Source organism: Canis lupus, chromosome 8 (genome assembly GCF_003254725.2).
Source record: "Canis lupus dingo isolate Sandy chromosome 8, ASM325472v2, whole genome shotgun sequence".
Classification (NCBI taxonomy): domain Eukaryota; kingdom Metazoa; phylum Chordata; class Mammalia; order Carnivora; family Canidae; genus Canis; species Canis lupus.
In genome coordinates, this window is record NC_064250.1 from 11001245 (window position 1) to 11027083 (window position 25839).

General features: G+C 36.6%; 1 protein-coding gene across 19 annotated transcripts in view; it reads left to right on the forward strand.

Moving 5' to 3' along the window:
• NUBPL (NUBP iron-sulfur cluster assembly factor, mitochondrial) overlaps positions 1-24470 on the forward strand; it is a 230390-nt gene extending 205920 nt beyond the window's left edge. For 3 of the 19 annotated variants that reach the window (XR_003135457.3, XM_025444252.3, XM_025444264.3), the window contains one exon: positions 24288-24470. Coding sequence is in view for 11 of the 19 variants with exons in the window: in XM_025444252.3 (XP_025300037.1) it covers positions 24288-24423 (136 nt within the window). In the remaining 8 variants the exon portion in view is untranslated. Of the gene's footprint in view, positions 1-4778; positions 4857-10733; positions 10804-13376; positions 13551-17865; positions 18133-24287 lie in introns of those variants that run through there. The other 16 variants (XM_049113622.1, XM_049113625.1, XM_025444249.3 and 13 more) reach the window with 13 other exon arrangements.
• Positions 24471-25839: the final 1369 nt, after the last annotated feature.

A 25839-nucleotide genomic window follows, 5' to 3' on the forward strand; every position in this document is an offset into this window, starting at 1 on the left:
AACATATTTATGGATATGTCTCCTCAGATAAGAGAAACAAAGGCAAAAATAAACTAATGGGACCACACCAAATTAAAAGTTCTTGCATGGTAAAGGAAGCCATCAACAAAACAAAAAAAGCAACCTACTAAATGGGAGAAAATATTTGCAAATGATACATTCAATAAGAGATTAATATCCAAAACATATATAACTCAGCCTCCAAAAAAAATTGATTATAAATGAGCAAAGGACCTGAATAGACACTTTTCCAAAGAAGACTTAGAGATGGCCAATGGGCACATGAAAAGATGCTCAACATAACAACTCACACCTGTCACAAATGGCTAGTATCAAAAACACAAAAAAATAACAAGTGTTGGCAAAGATGTGGAGAAAAGGGAACCTTTGTGCACTGTTGAGAATGCACATTGGTGCAGCCAGCATGAAAAACTGAGGTTCCTCAAAAAATGAAAAATAGAAATGTTAAATGATCCAGTAATTCCACTACTGGATATTTACCTGAAAAAAAAAAAAAAGAAAACATTAACTTAAAAAGATACATGTACTGCTATGTTTATTGTAGCATTATTTAAAATAGCCAAAATATGGAAGCAACTTGTGTCCCCTGATATCTGAATGGAGAAAGAAGATATGATGTGGGTGTATGTGTGTGTGAGATGGGCTATTTCTCAGCCATAAAAAATAATGAATTTTTTTTGCCATTTGTGGAAACATGGATAGATGTAGAAGGTATTATGCTAAGTGAAATAAGTCAGAGAAAGACAAATACTAGGTAATTTTACTTATATGTGGAATCTGAAAAACAAAGTAACAAAAAAGAAAACAGACTCATAGATACAAAGACCAAACTGGTGATTTCCAGAGGGGCTTGGGGTAGGGGGGTGGGTGAAAATAGGTAAAGGTAAGAGATACAAATTTCCAGTTAATAAATAATCACAGCGATGAAAAGTGTGGCATAGAGTATATAGTCAATAGTATTGTAATAATTTTGTATGGTGACTACACTTATGATGATCATTGAGTAATGTATAGAATTGATGGATCATCATGGTGTACCCCTAAAACTAATATGTTGTATTTTAACTATACTTCAATAATTTTTAAAAAACCAACATTTTAAAAATTATAATACATAACAAGAAAAATCAATCCCTTAACAAAAGACAAAACACTCAACAGAACCAGACAGAAAAATGACTCAGATGTTTGTACTATCAAATAAGGAATGTCTGTGAATATGTGTTAAAGGGTCTAAGGAAAAGGTGGAAACATGCTTGAGCACATGGGGAATTTCACAGATAGATGGAAAGCATGAGAACAAATAAAATAGAAATACTAGAAGAAAAAGAAAACAGTAACAGAGATCAAGAATGTCTTTGGACTCATCAGTAAAACTTGACAGATGAATCAATGAACCTGGATATAGGTAGTTCTTATTTATCCAATTGAAGGACAAAGAGAATAAAGAATTACACACATATGCCACATGTATGAGCAAAAGTTGGGAATAAATTGGCATCTCACCTCATAAGAAGAAAGGATCACTGGGACAGACAAAATATTTGAAGAGATGACTGCTAAGAATTCTCTTGATAAAATGAGAAGTATCAAACTGGAAAATTCACAGAACTCAGAAGGCCCCAAGTGGAATTTTTAAAACAAATAACAGTTTGAAACTGCAGGAAAAATAAAGATAAAAAGAAAGTCTTGAAGTCAGTAAATGGAAAAATTCACATTACATACAGAAACAAAAATATGAATATATAGTAGCCCTGTGTAAGGCATATAACAACAAAGGGAGATTTTTAAAGTGCTGAAATTAGAAAAAAACCCTACCAATCCAGAAACCTCTGCCAGTGAAAATAATATTCACAAGGGAAAAACTTGGGACATGTGGGTGACTCCGTTGATTAAACATCTGACTCTTGGGTTTGGCTCAGGTCATGATCTCATGGGTTGTGGGATGTAGCCCTATGTTGTGCTCTGCTATCAGCAGAGAATCTGCTTGAAGATTCTTTCCCTCTGCCCTTCCCTCTACTCATGTTCGCTCTCCTCTCTCAAATACATCTTTTTAAAAAGAAAAAGGAAAACCTTTTTTTGGACAAAAGCTGAGGGAATTCATTAACAGTATATACTACAATAAATGCCATAGGAAATTCTTTAGGCAGAGGGAATTAGAACACCAGATGGAAACTTTGATCTATACAAAGAACTAAAGATCTCTGAAAAATGGTTGAAATAAAGATAAACATTAAAAATACTTATTGTCTTGAGGTGCCTGGGTAGCTTAGTCAATTAACCATCTAACTTTGACTCAGGTTATGATCCCAGGGTCCTGGGATCAAGCCCCACATCAAGTTCCATGCTCAGCTGGGAGCCTGCTTCTCCCTCTCCCTCTGCCCCTCTCCTCCATTTGTGCTGTCTCTCAAAAAAATTAAAATCTTTTTAAAAAGTTCTTATTGCCTTGCTTTTAATCATCTTAAAAGAAAATTATCTAAATACCAAATAATAGCAATACATTATGGACTTATAGCATATATAAAAATAAAATATATGAAAACAATAACAAAAATAAGGGGGATATATTTGGAGTATACTGTTATAAGATTCTTATACTATATGAGAAAAGATATAATACTATTTGAAGTATTAATTAAAGCCAAACACTGTAAATTTTAAACAATTACTAACTTTTTTAAAAGATGGAGTTTAAAAGCCAGTAATGGAGATAAATTTGAATCAAAAATCCTTAATCCAAATGCAAGCAGAAATAGAAGTATAAAAGGAACAAAGAGCAGATAGAACAAATAGAAAACAGCTTGCAAGGGATGCCTGGGTGGCTCAGTGGTTGAGCGTCTGCCTTTGGCTCAGGTTGTGATTTCAGGGTCTGGGATTGAGTCTCATATCAGGGTCCCTGCAGGGAGCCTGCTTCTCTCTCTGCCTGGTCTCTGCCTCTCTCTCTCTGTGTCTTTCATGAATAAATAAATAAAATCTTAAAAAAAAAAAAAAAACAGCTTGCAAGATGGCAGACTTTTATCTAAGCATATGGATAAGTACAATGAATGAAAATGTTCAAAACATACAAATCAAAAGACAGATTATCAAATTGATAAAAAAAAAAAGTGAGACCCTACTATATACTATCTAAAAGAAATCCATTTTAAATATAAAGAAAACGATACTGATGCAATGAAACGCCAGGACACCTGCACCCCGATGTTTATAGCAGCAATGTCCACAATAGCCAAACTGGAAGGAGCCTCGGTGTCCATCGAAAGATGAATGGATCAAGATGTGGTCTATGTATACAATGGAATATTACTCAGCCGTCAGAAAGGACGAATAGCCACAATTTGCTTCAACGTGGAGGGACCTGGAGCGTATTATGCTGAGTGAAATAAGTCAATCGGAAAAGGACAAACATTATATAGTCTCTTTCATTTGGGGAATATAAAAATTAGTGAAAAGGAATAAAGGGAAAGGAGAGAGGGCAGCCCGGGTGGTTCAGCGGTTTAGCGCCGCTTTCGGCCCGGGGTATGATCCTGGAGACCTGGGATCGAGTCCCACGTCGGGCTCCCTGCACGGAGCCTGCTTCTCCCTCTGCCTGTGTCTCTGCCTCTCTCTCTCTCTCTCTCTCTGTCTTAAAAAATCTTTTAAAAAAAAAGGGGGGAAGGAGTGAAAATATCAGTGAGGGTGACAAAACATGAGAGACACCTAACTCTGGGAAATGAACAAGGGGTAGTGAAAGGGGAAGTGGGCGGGGGGGTTGGGGTGACTGGGTGATGGGCACTGAGGGGGGGGGGCTTGGCGGGATGAGCACTGGGTGTTATGCTGTATGTTAGCAAATTGAACTCTAATAAAAAATTTTTTTAAATATAAAGAATCCATTTTAAATATAAATATAAAGGTAAGTAAGCTAAAGGTAAAAAATGGAAAAGACATATAACGTAAACATTAATCTACTTTAATGTTTACTTTTCTAAAGAAAAGTAGAATGGAAAAAAAGCAAGCAGGAAAGAAAGAAAAGTAGAATGGCTATAGTATTATCACACACAGTAGACTTCAGAACAAGACACATTGCCACAACTGAAAATCCATATTACATAATGGTAAAGGTGTTAAGTAGGCAAGTAGATGTAACAATCCTAAATATGTGTTCACCTAACAAAATAGCTTTAAAATACAGGAAGCAAAAATTGATGAAACTGAACGTAAAAGCAGACAAATCCATAGTCAAAGAGATTTCAATACTCCTCTCTCAGTAATTGATAGAACAAGGACAGATATAGTATTAGAAGACCTAAACAATGATCAACATTTATAGATCACTTCTCCCCAAAACAACAGAAGGTATATTATTTTTCAAGTGCACATGGGATATTCACCAAAATATACCATATTTTGAGTCATAAAACGTACATCAACATTTAAAGTAACTAAAATCACATAAAATGTGTTCTTTTACTGTAAGAATTAGAATTCAATAGCAAAAAGATATCTGGAAACCTCCAAAAATTTGGAAATAAAACAATTCTAAATTACCCATATGCCAAAGAGGAAGGAACAAGAGAAATTAAATATTTCGACTGAATGGAAAGGGAAGTAAAACATCAAAATTTGTGGGGTGTGCCTAAAATAGTGCTTACAGGAAAACTTATAGCATTAAATGCCTATACTAGAAAAGAAGAAATCTTCTATCATGAAATAACCTTCTCTATTAAGAACCTGGCAAAAACATGAACAGAAATTACATTTCTTTTTTTTTTTTTGAACAGAAATTTCACAGAGGAAGACATAGACATGGCCAACAAGCACATGAGAAAATGCTCCACACCACTTGTCATCAGGTAAATACAAATCAAAACCACAATGAGATACCACCTCACACCAGTGAGAATGGCAAAAATTAGCAAGACAGGAAACAACAAATGTTGGAAAAGATGTGGAGAAAGGGGAACCCTCTTGCACTGTTGGTGGAAATGTGAACTGGTACAGGCACTCTGGAAAACTGTGTGGAGGTTCCTCAAAGAGTTAAAACTAGAGCTACCCTACAACCCAGCAATTGCACTGCTGGGGATTTACCCCAAAGATACAGATGCAGTGAAACGCTGGGACACCTGCACCCCGATGTTTCTAGCAGCAATTTCCACAATAGTCAAACTGTGGAAGGAGCCTCGGTGTCCATCTACAGATGAATGGATAAAGAAGATGTGGTCTATGTATACAATGGAGTACTACTCAGCTATTAGAAATGATGAGTACCCACCATTTGCTTTGACGTGGATGGAACTGGAGGGTATTATGCTGAGTGAATTAAGTCAGTTGGAGAAGGACAATCTTAATAAGGTTTCACTTATACAGGGAATATAAAAAATAATGAAAGGAATTATAAGGGAAAGGAGGAAAAATGAGTGGGAAAAATTAGAGAGGGTGACAAAACATGAGAGACTCCTAACTCTGGGAACCAAGCAAAGGGTAGTGGAAGGGGAGGTGGGTGGGGCAGGGTGGGATAACTGGGTGACGGGCACTGAGGAGGGCACTTGATGGGATGAGCACTGGGTGTTATACTGTATACTGGCAAATCAAATTTCAATTAAAAACATTAATTTTTAGAAAAAGAAACTGGAGATAAAAAAAGTATGTGAAATCTAGAACAAACAGAAAAAAAGAAGCAACAAACGAAATTGAGAAGAAAAGCAGTAGAGAAAATCGGTGAAATCAAAAGCTGATGTTTTGAAAAGTGAAAACTGACAAACCTTTAGCCAGGGTCCTTTAGAAGAGAGACAGACTTAAATTACCAACATCAGGAATGAAAGAGGGGATATTACTAAGATCCTACAGACATTAAAAGTACAATAGGAGCTATTACAAACAATTTTATGCCCATAAAATTGACAGCTAAGATGAAATAGATACATTCCTTGAGAAAAATACTACCAAAGCTTATTCAAGAAGAGGTAGATAACCTGAGTAGCCATAAATTATGTAAAGAAATGTAATTTGTAGTTAAGAATCAACAAAGTAACCCCCAGCCCAGGATGTCATCACTGGAAAAATATATACCAGAATTTAAGGAAGAAATAATGCTGATTCTATAGAAACTCTTCCAGAAAACAGAATAGGAGAGAGCACTTCCTAACTCATTTTTTGAAGGTAGTAACTAAAGCAGACAAAGAAATAGAACTGTCTTCACTCACAGATGACATCATTGTCTATAGAAAAAACTCCCCAAAATATTCAAAAATGTAACTGGAACTAATATCAATGTAGGCAGAGTTGCAGTATACAAGGTTAGTATAAAAAAAATCAAAATGTATATGGAAATAAATAAAGAGGGTCTAGGATAGTGGAAACAGTTTTGAAAAAAGAAGATTAAAATCAGAGCACATACATTACCTGATTCCAAGACTTTTTATAAAGCTATAGTAATCAAGACATTGTGGTTTTGGTGTAAAGATTGACATGTAGATCCATGGAACAGAACGGAGAGTTTAGAAATAGATTCAAACTTGATAAGATAACTTGATTTTCAACAAAGGTGTGTAGGCAATTCAATGAGGAATAGATCATCTTTTCAGGAACTGTACTCTAACAATTAGACAATCTTTTTGCAAAGAAACGGAACTTACGTTTTACCTATATATCTACAAAAGTTAAAATGGATCATATACCTAAATACAAAATCTAAAACCATGAACTTCTAGAAGGAAAACATAAGAGAAAATCTTCATCATCTTAAGTTAGGCAAAGATTTCTTAAATAGGACATAGAAAAATCACTATAAAACTGTAAAAGGAAAGGTGAAATTGTACTTCATAAAAGTTAAAACAGCTGTTTAAAAACACAATTAAGAAAAGACAATTTTCAGACTTAAGAGAAAACATTTATAAAACATATCTGACACAGAATTTGTATCTAAACTATACAAAGAACTCTTACAAACCATTAGATAGACCAAAGAAAAATTCGTAACTTTAAAATGGGCAAAAGATGACTAGAGACCTTACCAAGAAAGAGATACCACTGAAAAGCACCATGAAAAATGCTCACATCTTTAGTCACTAGGAAAATGCCCCCCCCCAAAAGCTTCAAAAACAAAACTCCACAATGAGATATCACTACACAACCTCAACAGTGGCTACAGTGAAACAAACTGACCACACCAACTCTTGGCGATGATATGGATCCACTGGAACTCTATCTCATACACTGTTGATTTACATTTGGAAAGCACTCTGGCATATTCTAAAAGAGGTAAACATGCCCTAACATACAATCTAACTATTCTGCTCCTAAATATTTACCCAAGAGAAACAAAACATATATTTCCTGAAAACTTCTATGCAAATAAATACTCCTACCAGTTTTGTTTATAATATCCAAAAGCTGGAAATGATTGAAATATCCACCAAATGGTGAATGAACACACCAGATTTGCGATATCTTTGCAATAAAATACTTCATAGAAATAAACGGAATGTATTATTGATACAACATTAATAAATCTTAATGCTGAGTGAAAGTGGCAGATGAAAAAGTGGAAGAAACTGTATAATTCCATTTATTTATTTGTGCTGAAAAATTCAAATATATTTATAAAAATTACAACAAATGTAAAACAACTACTGTTAAAAGATGAAGAAAATTATATATAACTAGGGTTTTTTTTTAGCATTTGGATATCCACATTTTTAAAAAATTTAAATTCAGTTTGCCAATTTATAGTATTACACCCACTGCTCATCACATCACATGCCCTCCTTAGTGCCCATCACCCAGTTACCCCATCCCTCCACCCACCTCCCCTTCCACAACCCCTTGTTTCCCAGAGTCCGGAGTCTCTCATGGTTTGTCTTCCTCTCTAATTTTTCCCCACTCAGTTTCCCCCATTCCATTATGGTCCCTTTCACTATTTCTTATATTCCATATATGAGTTAAACCATACGATAATTGTCTTTCTCCGGTTGAGTTATTTCACTCAGTGTAATACCCTCCAGTTCCATCCACATCGATGTAATGGTAGGTATTCATCCTTTCTGATGGCTGAGTAATATTCCATTGTGTATGTATATATACATACACCACATCTTTATCCATTCAGCTGTTTAAGGATATCTTGGCTCCTTCCACAGTTTGGCTATTGTGGACATTGCTGCTATAAACATTGAGGTATAGGTGTCCCATCATTTCACTACATCTGTATCTTTGGGGTAAATGCCTAGTAGTGCAATTGCTGGGTCATAGCTCTATTTTTAACTTCTGTGAGGAACCTCCACACTGTTTTCCATAGTGGCTACACCAGTTTGCATTCCCACTGTGTAAGAGAGTTTCCCTTTCTCCACATCCTCGCCAACATTTGTTGTTTCCTGTCTTGTTAATTTTCACCATTCTCACTGGTGTGAGGTGGTATCTCATTGTGGTGTTGATTTGTATTTCCCTGATGGCAAGTGATGTGCAGCACTTTTTCATGTGCTTGTTGGCCAGGTGTAGGTCTTCTTTGGAAAAATATCTGTTCGCGTCTTCTGCCCATTTCTTGACTCGATTGTTTGCTTTTTGGGGGTGTTGAGTTTAGTTATTTTTAGATCTTGAATACTAGCCCTTTATCTGATATGTCATTTGCAAATATCTTCTCCCATTCTGTAGGTTGCCTTTTAGTTTTATTGACTGTTTCTTTTGCTGTGCAGAAGCTTTTTATCTTGATGAAGCCCCACTAGTTCATTATTGCTTTTGTTTTCCTTGTTCATTTATTTATTTTTTAAAAAGTTTTATTTATTTATTTATTCATGAGAGACACAGAGAAAGAGAGAGAGAGAGAGGCAGAGAGAGAGAGAGAGGCAGAGACACAGGCAGAGGGAGAAGCAGGCTCCATGCAGGGAGCCTGACGTGGGACTTGATCCTGGGTCTCAAGGATCACACCCTGGGCCGAAGGCAGCACAAAACCGCTGAGCCACCCGGGCTGCCCCTTGTTCATTTATTTTTTTAAAATATTTTATTTATTTGAGAGAGAGAGGAAGAGTGAGCAAGAGAGAGAGAGCTGGGGGAGGAGCAGAGGGAGAGGGACAGCAGACTCTTCCCTGAGCATGGAACCCTATGCTGGGATCCATCCCACAACCCTGAGGTCATGACCTGAGCCTAAACCAAGAATCCCATGTTCAACTGATTCCATCACCCAGGCATATCTGTGCAATTCCATTTATATAAATTCTAGAAAATTTGTACTTAATTGCGTGAAAAGTAAATCAGTGGTTGCCTGGATATGGTTGTTGGGGGAGAAAGGGATGAAGAGAGGGAAGGATTAAAAAACAAATAAGGAAACTTTGGAAAGTGATAGAAATGTTCAATAACTTGATTATAGTGAGGTTTCACAGGTATATATGTAGGGCAAAACCAATCAACCTGTACACTTTAAATATGTGCAGTTTGGGGTGCCTGGGTGATTCAGTTGGTTGAATGGCAGACTCTTGGTTTTAGCTCAGGTCATGATTTCAGGTTCATGAGATGGAGCTCTATGCTCAGCAGGGAGTCTGCTTGAGAATCTCTCCCTCTTCCTCCACCCTTCCCCCAACTTTTATGCCTTTTCTAAAATAAATCTTTAATAAATGAAGAAGTGCAGTTTATTGTACATTAATTATACCACAATAAATTTATTAAAAAAGAGAATGATGCAGTAATGAATTGCTTTCTGATATTGGATTATGCTTTTTCAAATAGTATTTTTAAATGAAGATAACCCTTTTCAAACATGTAAAATGTCACAATTCCATATATGGTTATTTTCAAATGACTTTTTCAAACTTTCATTTTTTTTCTATCTAAAAAAGCATATTGAAAACTAGATGAACATTCTCTCTTGAGCTAGTTTGAATGACAATTGATGTTTAGATTTCAGGTTGAAACTTGAAGGATAATCAATTCAATTACTTGCTTCTTTTCTTTCTTCTGCTACATCCTATTGTGTGATCTGAGGCAGCAAATTGTTTTCATATTTAAAACTATTTTTAAATAATTTGGCTTAAAGTTTCTATGGAGTACAATGACCATAGAACTTGGTCATAGACGCTTTCCTAATCAGACACCTTTATTTAAATAACATTTAAATCCAATCTTCAGTATAAAGCATATCAGTGTTTTGAAAATCTTGTTAAACACTGAAATTGAATGACCTATATAAATAATTATGTGCCATACTTCCAACTTATTAATTGAAAAGTAGCTGACTTTTATCCCCAGGAATGTTAGGTTTGTAACAACAGTTAAGTTGGCTAATACCCAAAAGATGTTAAATACTAAAAAGAATATCCTTTAATAAGAAAAGACAAAAAGTGGTCATTTATTTGAAGATATTTTTAAACTACTTTCTTGCTCTTTATTATTTGTAATCTTGTATAGATATTTTAAAGTTTCATAGCTATTGGTTTTTATTTCAACACATTCATACCCTATGCCTTCGGTAATTTTTATACTACTGCAAATTAGTTTGGGCCTTTACAGCAACATTAGTTGTCTTCTACAAAGTGAATATATCAAGCAATAATGATGTTTAATTTTTATTATTTTAATTAAGAAATAAAATAGGAACAATAAATTATGTATCTGTTTCCAGCTTTAGAAAAGATTTTGAAGAATATGGGTGTTGCCACTGTTGAACTGTTGTTTAAACATTATTTCTCACACTGTGCCTAATGGATTTAATTATGGTTCACACACTTGTTTCTTTATCATCTCTTCAGATGGAGAGCTATACAGATACATTGTAAACTACAACAAGAACATGTTATTAAGCTGTCTCTGGTGATGAAGGTATTTTCAAATTATGCTGTAAAAGTCCCTTGCAAATGAATTCCATTAAGCACTGGCCTTCTCTTGTAGTTCACTAATCATAGTTACCCACCTAGATCAAGTACAAAAGCAAGCCAACATATCCAAATAAAAAGGTCTTATTGTGACTGGACCCAAAGGTCGGCAACAGTAATTAGTCTAAAATCCATTTAACATGGAAAAGAGCCCATCAAAAATATTTCTTCAACTCTTTTGTAACCCATAGTTGCTACCCTAGGAAGCTCATACTTTAATTCAGGATGCTAAACTATCACAAATAAAGTAAAATTTAAAACTAATAAGAGCCAAACTGACTTTAAGTTTTAGGGAACTGGACTGGAGAAAGATCTGCAATCAGGTTTGAAGACTAGGTGGTTTAATATGAGGAAATAATACAAGCAAAGATGGGGTATAAGTGGGCTGACCATGGTTTACACGAGGGAGCTCTGGAAAAACTAGCCTATTTAGAGATATAGTTTCCTATTTGGAAGTAATGGATAATAGGATGGAAAAGTTAATCAGATTACAGAGAGCCTTAAGTGACATGAAATGAAGTTTGATCTTGACACAATGGGCAGTCATAAGATTTTTTTAAATTATTTTTTATTTATAATACATGGCTTCCAGAAAAAACTTAAAAGGTATAAAAGGGCATTATATAAAAAATAATTGTCCCTTTTAATAAATCCTAACAATCTGATTGAAACATCTCTATGAAGAGCAAAGATGCAAGAATAGCTGAGAAACCCCCTGTATAAGAAAATAAGAAGGAAGAGGAGGAGGAAAACAACTTGCCTTACCAGATATCAAAACTTACTACGCATTTATAGTAATTAAGACAGTTTGTTGTTAACACAGGGATAGAAAATTGACAAAATAAGAGAGCCCAGAAACAGTCTGTACGTATTTGAACACTTGATCCATGACAAAATGGGTATCGCAGATCACTGGGGGAACAGTGATGGGACAATTGGTTATCCATATGGAAAAGAACAGATCCCTTCCTCATGCCATAAAATCGACTTTAAAAGGTAAAATTATAAAATTTTGACGAAAACATGGGACTGTTGTGACCCTAGGAGGGAAGAATCTCTTTTTTTTTTTTTTAGATTTTTTTATTTATTTATTCATAGAGATGCAGAGAGAGAGAGAGAGAGAGAGAGAGAGAGAGAGAGGCAGAGACACAGGCAGAGGGAGAAGCAGGCTCCATGCAGAGCCCGATGTGGGACTCGATCCAGGGTCTCCAGATCATGCCCTGGGCTGCAGGCGGCGCTAAACCACTGCGCCACCGGGGCTGCCCAAGAATCTCTTAAACAAGATATGAACAGCACTAATCATAAAAGAGAAAATTGGTAAATCTGGCTACATTAAGATTAAGAATGTCTCTTCAGTAAAAGACATACAGAAAATGAGATAAACCATAAACTGAGAGAACATATTGCATCACCTGAAATTAGTTATTTCAAATAATGCAAGAAGAACTACAAATAAATCAGTCAGGAAAAAAACTTAATTGAAAGCTAGGCAATAGAAACAAAACAGTTATTTCATGGAAGAGAAAATATGAATGGTCAATAAACAAAAGAAGCTCAATCCCAGTAGTAATCAGGAAAATACAAATCAAAACCAATGAGATGCCACTTTTTACGCAGTGGATTGTAAAAATTAAAAAGTCTTACAAAAAGTGTTGGATGTGTCTTAGACATTGCTGGTAAAATGCTAAACAACCACTCTGGAGAACATGTAGCTATAATATTACGGTCACATAACTTATAACTTACTACTCTGCTCTAGATGTTTCCTAGAGAATTTCTTGTGCATGTACACCAGAAGACACATATGAGAGTGTTCATAGAAGAGCTATTTAAGTAGCAAAAATCGGGATCCCTGGGTGGCTCAGCAGTTCAGCACCTGCCTTTGGCCCAGGGCGTGATCCTGGAGTCCCAGGATCAAGTATGTGTCAGGCTCCCTGCATGGAGCCTGCTTTTCCCTCGGCCTGTGTCTCTGCCTTTCTCTTTCTCTCTATGTCTATCATGAATAAATAAATAAAATCTTTTTAAAAAATGACTGTGTTGTACAGTCCTTAAAAAAAAAATAAAGTAGCAAAAATCTGCAAATAACCCAAATGTCCAGTAACAAAAAAGTGGATAAATTTATTTTAGTATAGTCACAGTAGAATATTATGCAGGAGTGACAATGAACTGCAGCTCTTCATAAAAATGGATAATCATAGAAACATAATGTGTGAGAATGATGAGCTATGGAAGACTATAGTATTCCATTTTATAAAGTTAAAAAAAATCAAGTAATATATGATATAGTCATATATACATATGTGATTAAATTTTCCTGAAAACCTATGACAATGACAAACATTAAAATCAGGTGAGAGTTACTTCTAGGATGTCAGTGGGGGATGAGGCAGGAAAGGAAAACAACAATAGCTACAATTTTGGTAAACGAGTTTTTAGTTTTTTAAGTTGGGAAGATGAGTGGGGTCATGGGTATTGTTTTATTTCTTAGCTCATTTGTCCTTTTTTCTTTTTTCCCTTTAGAGAGAGAAAGAGGAAGAGAGAGAGAGCCAGAGGGGGGGCAGAGGGAAAGGTAGAGAATCTCAAACAGGCTCAACGCCCAGTGCAGAGCCTGGCATGAGGCTCAGTCTCACAACCCTGAAATCATGACCTGAGCTGAAACCAAGAGTCGGTTGCTTAACCCACTGAGCCACCCAGGTGCCCCACTTGTACATATTCTTTGTATGAAATATAACCTTAAAAATGATAATTTGAAGAAAAAATATATTTCCTCCTTCTACTCATTCAACCACCTATTTGCCTTCCACAGAGACTTGTTAAATAAATTGCAGAGCAGCCCTACAATACAGTACAATGCAGCCATTATAAAAGAATAAAGGAACCCTATATGTTCTGAATGGAATGACAACTGGATTATATTGTTAAAAGAAGTGTGTGTATAATGCTACAATTTGCATTAAAACACACACATTTGTATATGCATGAGTCAGCTATCTGTAAGATTACCAAAAACTGGCTTTCATGAGTTCTTGACTCTGAAAGTGACTTATGGAAGCCACATTTAAAAAAAAAAAAATTTGACCCAGCCACATGTAAGAAGTGAGGTGATGGCAGTGATGGGTGGGGATGCAAGGGAGGACATTCAATAACAAAATCAGGGAAAACAGGAGACCAGCTGGAGAGCCATCACAGGAAGAACCATAAGGGAACCAGTGCTGGGGAAAGGTGATGGCAGTGGGATTATAAACAGAAGAGCATATGAGAGTGAAATAGATGTTTTGACACTGTAAATGATTAAACAGTTCATTCTGCCTAATTATTCTTGCCAAAACCTAGTAGTCTACAAAGTCACTTTTATGTATTTTTAATCTACTAAATGCAATTTATTTTATTACCCTATGTAAGACCTGTTAAATTCAGGGTGTGGTCATGGAATGTCACAACACAAATGGTCTTCACAAGGTTTTGTGGGATCTCCTTTTGCATTAAAGCCACAAAGGGAGAAAAAATCTCTACAGAATCTGAAATTCTTTCTGATTTACCCTACATAAACTACTTTCTGACCTTTCATCCTGAGTAGAATTCAATCAATAAGTCTTCTATGAGATTATAAAAGTGTTTGCCTACTAATAGCAATGCCAAAAATACCCTCCTAACTGGGTATTTTAAGAGGAAAATAGTTTTAAGGCAGAAAGTAGATATCACAGGATTTATTCTTTTGATGCCTGTGATTAAATAGAATTAAAACATTATGAACCTTTTCTGCTACCCAGGTACCCTATGATATGAATTTTGACATATATGTTATACCTGCAGTTATGAATTGTTCATTTTTCTGAAACTGTCCCATCAATTATTGATATGCCCATATTTTTACTTGGTTTTAGTAAAATCTGTTGGTAATCTAAAATAAAATAAATCCATCCTTTTTCTCTTCTCTCCACCCTCCCACCCCCAATGCCTTCTTTCTTCTATGCTTCTTGCCCTCATTACTCTTCTTGCAGTTGCTCTTTTTGCCAAAACAAAGCCCAGAGCTAGTTGTATGCAGACATATTGATGGTAGTGTTAATGTGTGTGACTCTGTGCTATCCTATTTTCCTGCACCTCAGATGGAGTTGTCCCTCTCACCAGAGCAAACCAATCACTTCTTGTTGAAGTCCCAGAGTCTTTGAACATCTGTTGTCCTTTACGTCATCTATGGGCCTCAGAAAAGATACACTTGAAGTTTTTTCTCTCATACCACAGGGATTTTCTAAAACTTGTGTTATTTCCTGTGGCCCAGAGATTGTTTCATTTTCCTGCAAGAGGAAGAAAAAAGGGATCTAAATGCTTCCTGTGATTGCATAAAGTTTATTTTAGGAACTAAAATCTGTGGGCTTTTTTTTTTTTCTATTATATCCTATTTTCCTTGCTCAAGATTTATAGGGAATGTTAGGTCATGTTTGCGCCTTTGCACCAAGGAAATGTTTCTTTTACTGACTAGAAAGTTTTAAAGTAAATATTCTGTTGACCCTTTAGTTCAAATTCCAGGCTTGATGTATTTTTCAGAAGAGAAAAAAACATGGCTCTGAATCTAGCTCCTTACTCTTTAATTAGTGTTCAGCTTTTTGCTTGAAATAGTTCACATTATTTGGTCTCTGTCTTCACTAACCAATTTTTATAACTAGTGTGCATAAAATCACCAACAAGCAAAAATATCAAAAACTTTCATTAGTTTATGTCTTTTTGTGATTAGGAGAGAAAGTTTCTACTGTCTTGAATTAGTGACAAATTGTTTTCTGTTGAATCAGGGAGATTTCTTATCCTTCTAGGGAGGAATTTTCATATAAACAAGCTTTTTGTATCTGTCTAAGGCTTCCAGTTAATTACATTTTGCAAGTAATATAAAAAATGGAGATTCATTACAATCACTACTTGTTAGAAGAGAATAAGACACAGGAGTGATTTAGTCAAGTTGCTTTTTTATAAAATGAGGTACTAGAAGGAGAGGAAAATATGCCATCTAAGCATTTAGGCTGGAACCTGTATAATCCACTTTTATTTCTGAATGATGGCTTTATTGCCATGCTTTTTAGACTGCTTTAGTGTCCTGAGCTTTTAGAAACCAATGTGTTTGTGACTTGCTTGCACATTTTCTAAGAGCATATTTTCCAAATACAAAATAGGTGCTACCACTTCAGTTTTAGTTTCACTTTATAACTCTGTTAATAAAAAATCCCTGTTGCAAACTAGTTTTCCTTGACAATTCATAAAAACCTTAACGTGTTATTATTTTAAGCAGTAAGTGAAGGAGTTATTAATTCCCATGTAAATAAGAGCATTAGTTACCATCTTCAAAACTGGTTTGAGGAGGGAGGTGAGGTTTGATTTCCTGATGATTTAAGAAACCAATCTGTGGAGAGAACTCTCCCTTGGTATAGTTAATTTATCTGTGCTGGAATGTGCCATACTAATATGAATTTCTTTCCCTCTATTATTTTCATATATCGATACACCTAAGCTACCCATTTTTTCAGGTGGAAGAAACTTACCTAGGTAACACTGTCAAAGGAAAATACACCCAAAGAAATCCAGGAATCATGATAAGCTTTTATTAGCTGAAACAGTCAACAGTATTAAGTGAATACCAGCGGATGTGAGATTCTCTTCCTATTACCCTATGTTATCTATCAGACTTTCTTTGCTTTACTCACTGAAGACCTTGATACGAATTTGAAGGAAAATTTTAATCCAAACACAACTGTACCAGATAAATTAGAATAAATGTAAGTGGCATCTTTGTTGAGTTAAATATTAGTGAAGACCATCACTTTGACTCATTTCTTTCATTCACTTACTCTTACTCTCCTCCAAAAGATTTGCTTTACTTTATGGCTTTAAAGAAATATTGCTTTCTCTCAACTCCATTGCTCTGGTTTTTAAAAAGTAATGATTGAGGGAAGCACTCAAGAGAGGTTGGCATCTGGGAGGAATAAGGAGTATGCCTCTGGTTTCCCCACCATAGAGAGTGGAGGAAAGGAAGTGTGCAGTGCTTGAAGTGATTAAATTTTCTGGGCCATCTGGTCATCAGGAAAAGGCTGTGTTTTCAATTTCACTGTGAATGAAGAGAAGCGTATTAAGGAAGGAGAGCATTTAGTCTAAGGAAAATAGAAATTATACTTTATTTCTACTACTAAAAGCTTCAGCTTCCTTAATTATAGAAAGAAGGGTCACTTGTGGGAGACTGAGCCTTTAATGGTGCTGCAAAGTTACTGGGGGGACTTGAAGAATGGTCTGGGAAGGTGAGTGAACATACAAGGGTAGCCACTTAGAATGGAGTCACTCAAATCTTCTAAAGTCTCTTTCCACCCCCATACAATCTTTATGGAAGGAAGAAAATGAGCAAAAGGGCTAAATTTTTCTCAGGCCACGGAAAGAAATCAGAGCTCCTGTTTCCTTAAAGTTTATTGTCAGTGTCTCTGGTCCAGGTATCAGTTGGAAAGCCACAAATCAAGTGTAATTTTGATTAACATCCATCCACTCTTCTATTTATTGAACTACCTCATGCTTTAAAAGTAAAAACCAAGTTCATGTTTTATTTACCACTTTTTAAATAAAGCACTAGTTTCAAGAGAAGCTGTAGAGGGAAAATCAAGAGTAGAAAAGAAATCAATGCACAAAGCATATATCTGCACTAAACATTGAAATTGAAAGATGGCAATGGACAACGGTATGCCAAAAATTAAGAGCTTGGATGTGAGTCCACCTGTTGCCACCAGCTGCTGATTCTGTCATCTTTGCAGGTAATTAATAGAGTACTCTGATGCTACCTGAATCAAACCTAGAAAGCTCAAATCTTGATGTGTGATTGAGATTGTGCAGCCTGAACATTTTTAAAGGATTTGTAGAACCTGCAGTTCCACAGAAAAATGCAGTTTGCTTCATTCAAGATGTAGCTAATCACTGACTATAGGAAGAAATTTTCCTGACCTTTTTAAGAGACTATTGCTCAGGTAATCTTTGTTTTTTTTAGGAGTGCTTGTCAAGGTGAGGATTTGTTTTGGCTTCATTTGAAGCTGCCAATATAGAGAGAGAGAAGTGGGGTGATGAGTGGATTCCCCTTCCAAGAAGGGACCACATTGCTGTGAAGGAATATGTATTAGTATATTTTCACATACTGACCAGCGAATACAATCACCTGGACTCTGACTTCCTGAAGAAACTCTACGATGTTGCTGATGTCAAATACGAGGGGAATTTAAAGGCTGTTTATTTTGTTCATCCAACATTTCGTTCAAAGGTATCAACGTGGTTTTTTAACACCTTTTCTGTCTCAGGACTGAAGGACAAAATCCACCATGTGGACAGCCTCCACCAGCTATTCTCTGCCATATCACCAGAACAGATTGACTTTCCTCCTTTTGTCCTTGAATATGATGCCAGGGAAAATGGACCTTACTATGCATCTTATCCCCCATCACCAGATTTGTGACCTGCCGTCTTTTAGTGCTACTGGTTTCCAAGGACATCACTTTCTCCAAGAATTGCTACTATTGAAGTGAAATTCATTTTTGCTGTTCAGATCCAGAGAGCCTTTTGTCCCCACCTCTCTGGTATTTTTTTATTGACTGTATATTTTCTGGCACATAAGCAATCAAAATGGTAGGCCATTCTGAACTGCACACTTATTTTAAATTTGTATATTTGTATCAAATGAAAATGTTCATTTTTAGAGGGTTGTTAATAGAAATTGGGGAGCAACTTTTAAGTATCTTCAGTTTCCTGAAAGGACACTGGATTTTCCATTAGACAAGCCACCAATATTGTTCATGCCATCTCTTTAACATTGCACGCTTCCTTTGTGTACTTAAATGTTTCTCAAAATATATAGCATGGAGTGTGCAAAAGCTTGAAGGCTGAGAGCTTAGTGGACTTCCAGACCACTGACATGGAGGTCAGCATGGGTGGACCAGGGCTGAGGTGAGCTGGAAAGGTGCAAAGGGCCAAGTCACAAAGGGCTTCCTTCCACGTGAAGGGAGTTGGACTTTCTCTGCAGTTGATAAGGAGCCCCTGGAAAATGTTAGCAGGCAGCCCTACCTGTTTCCTGATGCCTTGGCTCACTGTCTGCTCTTCATTCCAGGCCCCATGCTCACAGAGTGTAGTGCTTTGATGTGCAGCTCTTGAGCCTCAAAGGGTTTTTGACTTTCCACATTCTCTGCCTTCAGCTCTCTGACTTTGTTCACATTTAAATCCACTCTGCATCTAAAATCTGAAAGAAACTCTTCTAACTCTTAATGTAGTAATTTAACCATCCTTCCTGTTCTCATGTTCCCTTACCCTCATTAATGCTGCTTTTCATGACTTCCATTGCCTTGATGTTTCTTAACTCAGTTCTTCCCCTCTCTCTGGACTTACCTCCCGTGTTAGTCAGGGTCCTCCAGAGAAACAGAACCAATAGGTTGTGAGTGTGTGTAGGTAGATAGGAAGGTGGATGTACCTGTATCTACTTATCTATTGATTGAGAGACTGTTTATGTATCTACTTATTATTGAAGCTACACATCAAAGCAATGGTTTCAGGCTTCATATTTATATCTTTAATAATCCATTTTGAGTTTATATTTGTATATCATGTAAGAAAATGGTTGAGTTTCATTCTTTGGCATGCAGCTGTTGTTTCCCAACACCATTTATTGAAGAAAACTGTCTTTTTCCCAACATTCTTTCCTCCTTTCTTGGGTTAATTGACCATATGAGCATGAATTTATTTCTGGGCTCTCAGTTCTGTTCCATTGATCTATGTGTCCATTTTTATGTCAGTACCATATTGTTTTCATTATTACAGCTTTGTAGTATAGTTTGAAATCTGGGAGTGTGATACCTCCAGCTTTGTTATTTCTCAAAGTTGCTTTGGCTATTTGGAGTCTTTTATGGTTCCATACCAAGTTTAGGATTATTTGTTCTAGTTCTTAGAAAAATGCTATTGATACTTTGATAGGAATTTTATCAAATCTATAGATTGCTTTTGGTAGTATGGACATTTTGACAATATTCTTCCAATCCATGGGCATGGTGTATCTTTCCATTTATTTGTGTCATCTTTCATTCTTTCATCAGTGTCTTGTAATTTTCAGAGTATAAGTCTTTCACTTCCTTGGTTAAATTTATTTCTAGGTATTTTATCCTTTTTTATGCAATTGTAAATGGGATCACCTTATTGATTTCTCTCTGCTAGTTTATTATTAGCATATAAAAACAGATTTCTATATATTAATTTTGTATCCTCCAACTTTACTGAATATATTTATTCTAATAGTTTTTTGGTGGAATCTTTATGGTTTTCTATATATAGTATTATGTCACCTGCAAATAGTGACAGTTTTACTTCTTCCCTTCGGATGCCCTTCCCTTCCCTTCCCTTCCCTTCCCTTCCCTTCCCTTCCCTTCCCTTCCCTTCCCTTCCCTTCCCTCTTTCCTTTCCCTTCCCTTCCCTTTCCTCTTCTTGTCTGATTGCTGTGGCTATGACTTCCAGTATTATGTTGCAAAAAGTGGGGAGAGTGGATATCCTTGCCTTGTTTCTGATCTCAAAGGAAAATCTTTCCGCTTTTCATGATTGAAGATTATGTTAGCTATGGGTTTGCAGTTTATGGCTTTTACTGTGTTATGTTCTCTCTGTAGAGTTTAGAGGTCTTTTTCCTCTCGTGAATGAATGTGACTTTTGTTAAATGCTTTTTCTGCATCTCCTGAAATAATCATATGATTTTTATCTTTTATTTTTTTAATGTGGTATATCATGTTGACTTGCATTAGAGAGATGTATTTTAAGGAATTGGCTCACACAGTTATGGAGATTGGTGAATCCAAAACCTGTAGGGTAGATTGGCAGGATGGCGACCCATGGAAGATTTGATGTTGTAATTCAAGGCAAAAGGCTGTCAGGCTGAAGACCAGGAAAGAGCTGATATGATTCAAATCCAAAAGCTATTGGCACGATTCCTTTCTTACTTAGGCAGGTCAATCTTTTCTTGTATTCAAGCCTTCAGTCAATTGAGTGAAGCCTACCCACATTATGGAGAACAATCTACTTTACCCAAAGTCTATTTATTTATTTATTTATTATTTATTTATTTATTTATTTATTTTTATACTTTTAAAAGATTTTATTTATTTATTCATGAGAGAGACACACACACACACACAGAGGCAGAGACACAGGCAGAGGGAGAAGCAGGCTCCCTGCAGGAAGCCCGACATGCAACTCTATCCAGGGCCTCCAGGATCACGCCCTGGGCTGAAGGCGGCTAAACCGCTGAGCCACGCGGGCTGCCCTATTTATATTTTTAAATGAATTCTAGAGCAGTGATTCCTATCTTAACATCACAGCTCTTCTTTTTTCTTAAATTTTTATTTAAATTCAAGTTAGTTAACATGTAATATAATACTGTTTTCAGGAGTGGAATTTAGTGATTCATCACTTACACTTAATACCCAGTGCTCAAACACAACAAGTGCCTTCTTGAATATTTACTTATCACCGCATTTTGCCCATCCTCCACCCACTTCCCTCCATCAACCCTGAGTTTATTCTCTATTGTAAAGAGTCTTTTATGGTTTTTCTCTCTCTTTTTCCCCCTTCCTATGAGCCCAAATGTCCATTGACTGATGAATGGATAAAGAAGATGTGGTGTATATATGCAATGGACTATTACTAAGCCACCAAAAGGAATGAAATCTTGCCATTTGCAATGATGTGGGTGGAGTTAAAGTATATTATGCTAAGTGAAATGAATCAGGCAGAGAAAGGCAATTACCATATGATTTCACTCCTATGTGGAATATAAGAAACAAAATAGATCAAAGTCCATTTATTAAAATGTTAATGTTATCCAAAAACTCTCATAGGAACATCTGGAATGATGTTTAACTAAATATCTGGGTGCCACAGCCCAACAAAGTTAAAACATAAAAGTAACCATCCCACCTTCCTGTCTTCTTTAACCATGAATGTGTCCATCGGCTTCTCCCTTGCTCCTTTACCTTACTGTGTAACTACCACGCCTGCTTTGTCAACCGCCAAGTTTGTATCACTCCTGCCAATCTGCTTCCTCTACTCCTAAAACTGTTCAGCAACACTGAAGAAAACCACACACCTGAATATAATGGTGCTACAGGTTAGTGGTCTCCAGCTTCAGTGAGGTCCTTAGGGCTGCTGTGTGTCCCTGGCCAATTCCCTCTCCATTCCCACAGAGACTCTTTCAGACCTCTACAGTACTAGGGACATCCCAGTCTCTTTCTCTCGGCAGATGAACTTATCTATTACAGCGCAGTGAAAATTATGGATTTTAAACATGAACCACCTCAACTTGCCCCTCTTCCTCCCTGTCTGAACCACTTGAATGATCTTGGCCTGCCCACATATGAGAATGTTGGGAGCAGATAAGGGGCCATCAGGCATATACATTTTTTCTTCAGAATTCATCCAGGGTGACTGTGCCTCTAACCCCCTGCATAGGACTCTTTGAAGGTCGTTGCCAGCTGCCTTCTGACTTCACCTGCCCCTTCCATGGTAGTCCATTCCATCTTTCAACTTGCCTCACCTACTAAGTGCCCACTTTCAACTCCTTTATCTGACATAACAACTCAGAGAGGTAAATCCAAATAGGATTTAGAAATGGTAGGACATAGTATCTGGATGTGGTTGGACAGATGGTACCACTCATGGAGAAGTGGCAATAGCAAGAGGAGCAGGGTGTTTTAGAAGGAAGATGATAAATGACTTTGGCCACTGTAAGTCTCAGGTGCCTGTGGGACATGTATAACCACTATTATCTCTTAAAGGGTGTTTATTAGGCCTGACTTATTCCCTCCCTCCAGGCCATGTGAGTTCATTTTTCATCTTATAGGGTGCTAAAACAAAAGGAACAATGTTGATCACCTAATCCTAGTGTTGTTTAAACAAGAGGGTATTTATTATGTGTAATTGAAAAGACCCTTGTTACAGCAGGCATACGTTGCATACATCAAAGATAGGTCCCAGCCCCTGGCAACATCAGCAGTCTACCAGTCTCTGTATTGTAATCTTTTTCCATCGTTGCCTAATTGCTGGTTGAAATTCATCCCAGACCCTAGTGAGCTTAGAGTAACTCTACCAATCACCAGTTGTATTGTTTTGGTCAAGTGTGTGGTCTGCAGAATTATTAAATAAGGCTCCTCAAAAAGACCTCTGTCTGTTTATTCATCAGTTCATCTAAGCGTGTCATATAATTGCCAGCAAGGGGAGAGGATGGTGAGGACAGTCCTAATTGCACTGCAGGCATCTGGGAGGGTCTGGAATTGTCAGCTGCTATTTGCAGCATTGGTTGGCATTAGAAACAGGCATGAAAGAAAACATGTGCTGAGACATCTCTTGATTCTATCTCTAGACTGAGAACCTGGCTCATTCCCACATAAAGACCCACTCCTAAAAGGCTATTTTGTGTTGATGATGGCAAATGCCAAGGGTGTGTGTGTGTGTGCGTGTGTGTGTGCATTTGAATGCTGCACCTTTGAAAAAGGCCTTGTAGACCTCTATACCATAAGAGTATTAATGTCAGAAAGGCAGTTCTACGTCTGGCCTGAAGCTCAGAAAGGAGGCTGGGAAGCAGACAGAGCTTTGGGAGTCATTATATGCTGGTGGAGGTTGAAGCATTTTGTTCTTTCTTAGATATCTTTTGCATCCTTCAACTCCCAGATTCCTTAATTCCAGCATTAGAAATTTATATTCTCCTTAACGGTACAAAAATTCAGCAGGCATGTAACTCTTTAAAATAAAGGTATTGTGTCCCCCCCACCTCTTATCACACAGTTGTAAACTCTGCTGGTACAGGGTATAAATAATCATGTTAGTAGAAAAATAAAGGGAGAAAACATTGTAAAGTTTTAAAGAGGAACATTCAAAAAGTATTTTTTTTTAAATTTCCAAAAGATTGGAAAGTGAAGACAGATCCTCTGAGTGTCTTACAAGAATGAAATCTTTGCAGAGTTTACAATCACCAAAAAGGTATCAATAGAATGTATACAAAAATGGACAGGTCAGTTGTTCTACTTCTTAAACACTGAAGTACATCTAAAAATGCACCCAAGTACAGAATTATAGAGGAATGAATAAATGAATGAGTCAGTAAATTTACCTCAAGAGTAAGTTAAGCTCTTTGGGATATCCCATATCTTCCTCAACCTACTTACAAGTCAAAGGATGGTACTCCTTTAGTTTCTGAGGGTCTCCTGTTACTCCTAAACCAAAAGCAAAAAATGATAGATCCAATGTTCCTATTAATTTGTTAACTTTGCATTATCTCATCAAGTGCCACCAAGAAATTGCAGTCAGTCACCCACTTTTCTTTTTCTTTTTCTCTAGTGTACAGAGCTGCTCCAAATAATACATGCTTTTTATTCATTCTCTGTGTCAAATTTCCAGGAAAGGTGATGTCCCAGGACCAAGAGACCAGACTTCCAAGATTCGTGGCAGTAGATCTTATGCTGATGAAACCAAATACGGTTTGCTGAGAATATTGATAAAACCACTCATTTTTACTGAGGGCTATTCACACTGATAGATGGTCAAATACAGGAAGCAAAATAAATATGGATGATCCTGGCATTACTGCTTTTTTATTACTTTAATATTTTTCTATCTAATCTGTAGGTGTGGATGAATGCCTGCATTTAATTTTCCTATGCCTCGTGGAATTGTGGTTGTGAGTTTTATGTACTAATTATTAAAGGAAAAGATATTTTTCTATATGAAGATGTGTTGCTTCACCCTGATAGTATGACTGCTGCTTTCTAAATATGTTAAACTTTAATTAACAGATATCTATCTAATGAGATATGCAGATGAATTGAAATATAGAATTATTAAAACCTTCCTAAAACAGAATTGTTATAATTCCCTGCCTTAATAAATTATATTCGGTGTAGTCTATTTACCTTCCTTTGATTAATCTGGATTTTGTCATGCTTCAGGCTATAAACAATCATTTCTGCTGCAACCATAATATATATGTATATATAGAAGGAGAAAGCAATTCCTCTCTATTTCCAGGATGTAGCCTCAGAATTGCATTTAAAACAACTAAAACCTTTCCATCCATCTGTTTTCTTTTGGTTGCCTCTTTAACCCACGAGCTAACTGAGTGCTACCCCAAATTCAGTTTCTTTTTTTTAAAATTATATTTATTTTTTCATGAGAGACACACACAGAGAGAGAGGCAGAGACACAGGCAGGAGCCTGACATGGGTCTCGATCCCAGGTCTCCAGGATCACGCCCTGGGCTGAAGGTGGCGCTAAACCACTGAGCCACCCGGGCTGCCCCTAAATTCAGTTTCATTGGGAATTTAGTTATTTGAGGTTTTAAAATCACTGTTAATCCTTTTTTCCAATTTCAATTGGAAGTCATACATTTTTATAAGATATGTTTAAGTTGTTGACTAAGTCAAACAAATGAGTGTCTCCTGACTTTTATAGAAAGCAAGCATTTTTAAACAAAATCCTAAGTTAGATGACCTGAGATGAGAATTTATCTGCTGGTTGAATACTGTAATCATTCTCCAGCCCCTCTCTCAAGTCTTCATTCATTGTTCAGGCAATGAATATTTATCGAGTATTTACAACTTGTCAGACAGTGTGAGATGCTGAGGAACACAGAGATGACAAATCACAATCTTGCCTTCAATGTACTTAAAGGCTAGTGGGGCATTAGGGATTCTCTCTTCTGCCTCACTGGCTGATGGAATACAATCAAGGCTAGATTTCAAGTTAATTGTTCTCAGTCAATAAAAAACCAAAATTTTAGCAGCATTCCTGAAAAATTAAAGCTTTCTGGTGGTAGAAGTTTGTAAGAGGCTTCAACAAATAATGGTACTAGATCAAACTCTAGAGTAGTGCCTGGAATTACTGGAAGGCTTATTAAAACACAGATTGCTGGGCCCTAGACCATAGGTTCTGATCCAGTAGGTCTGGAGTTGGG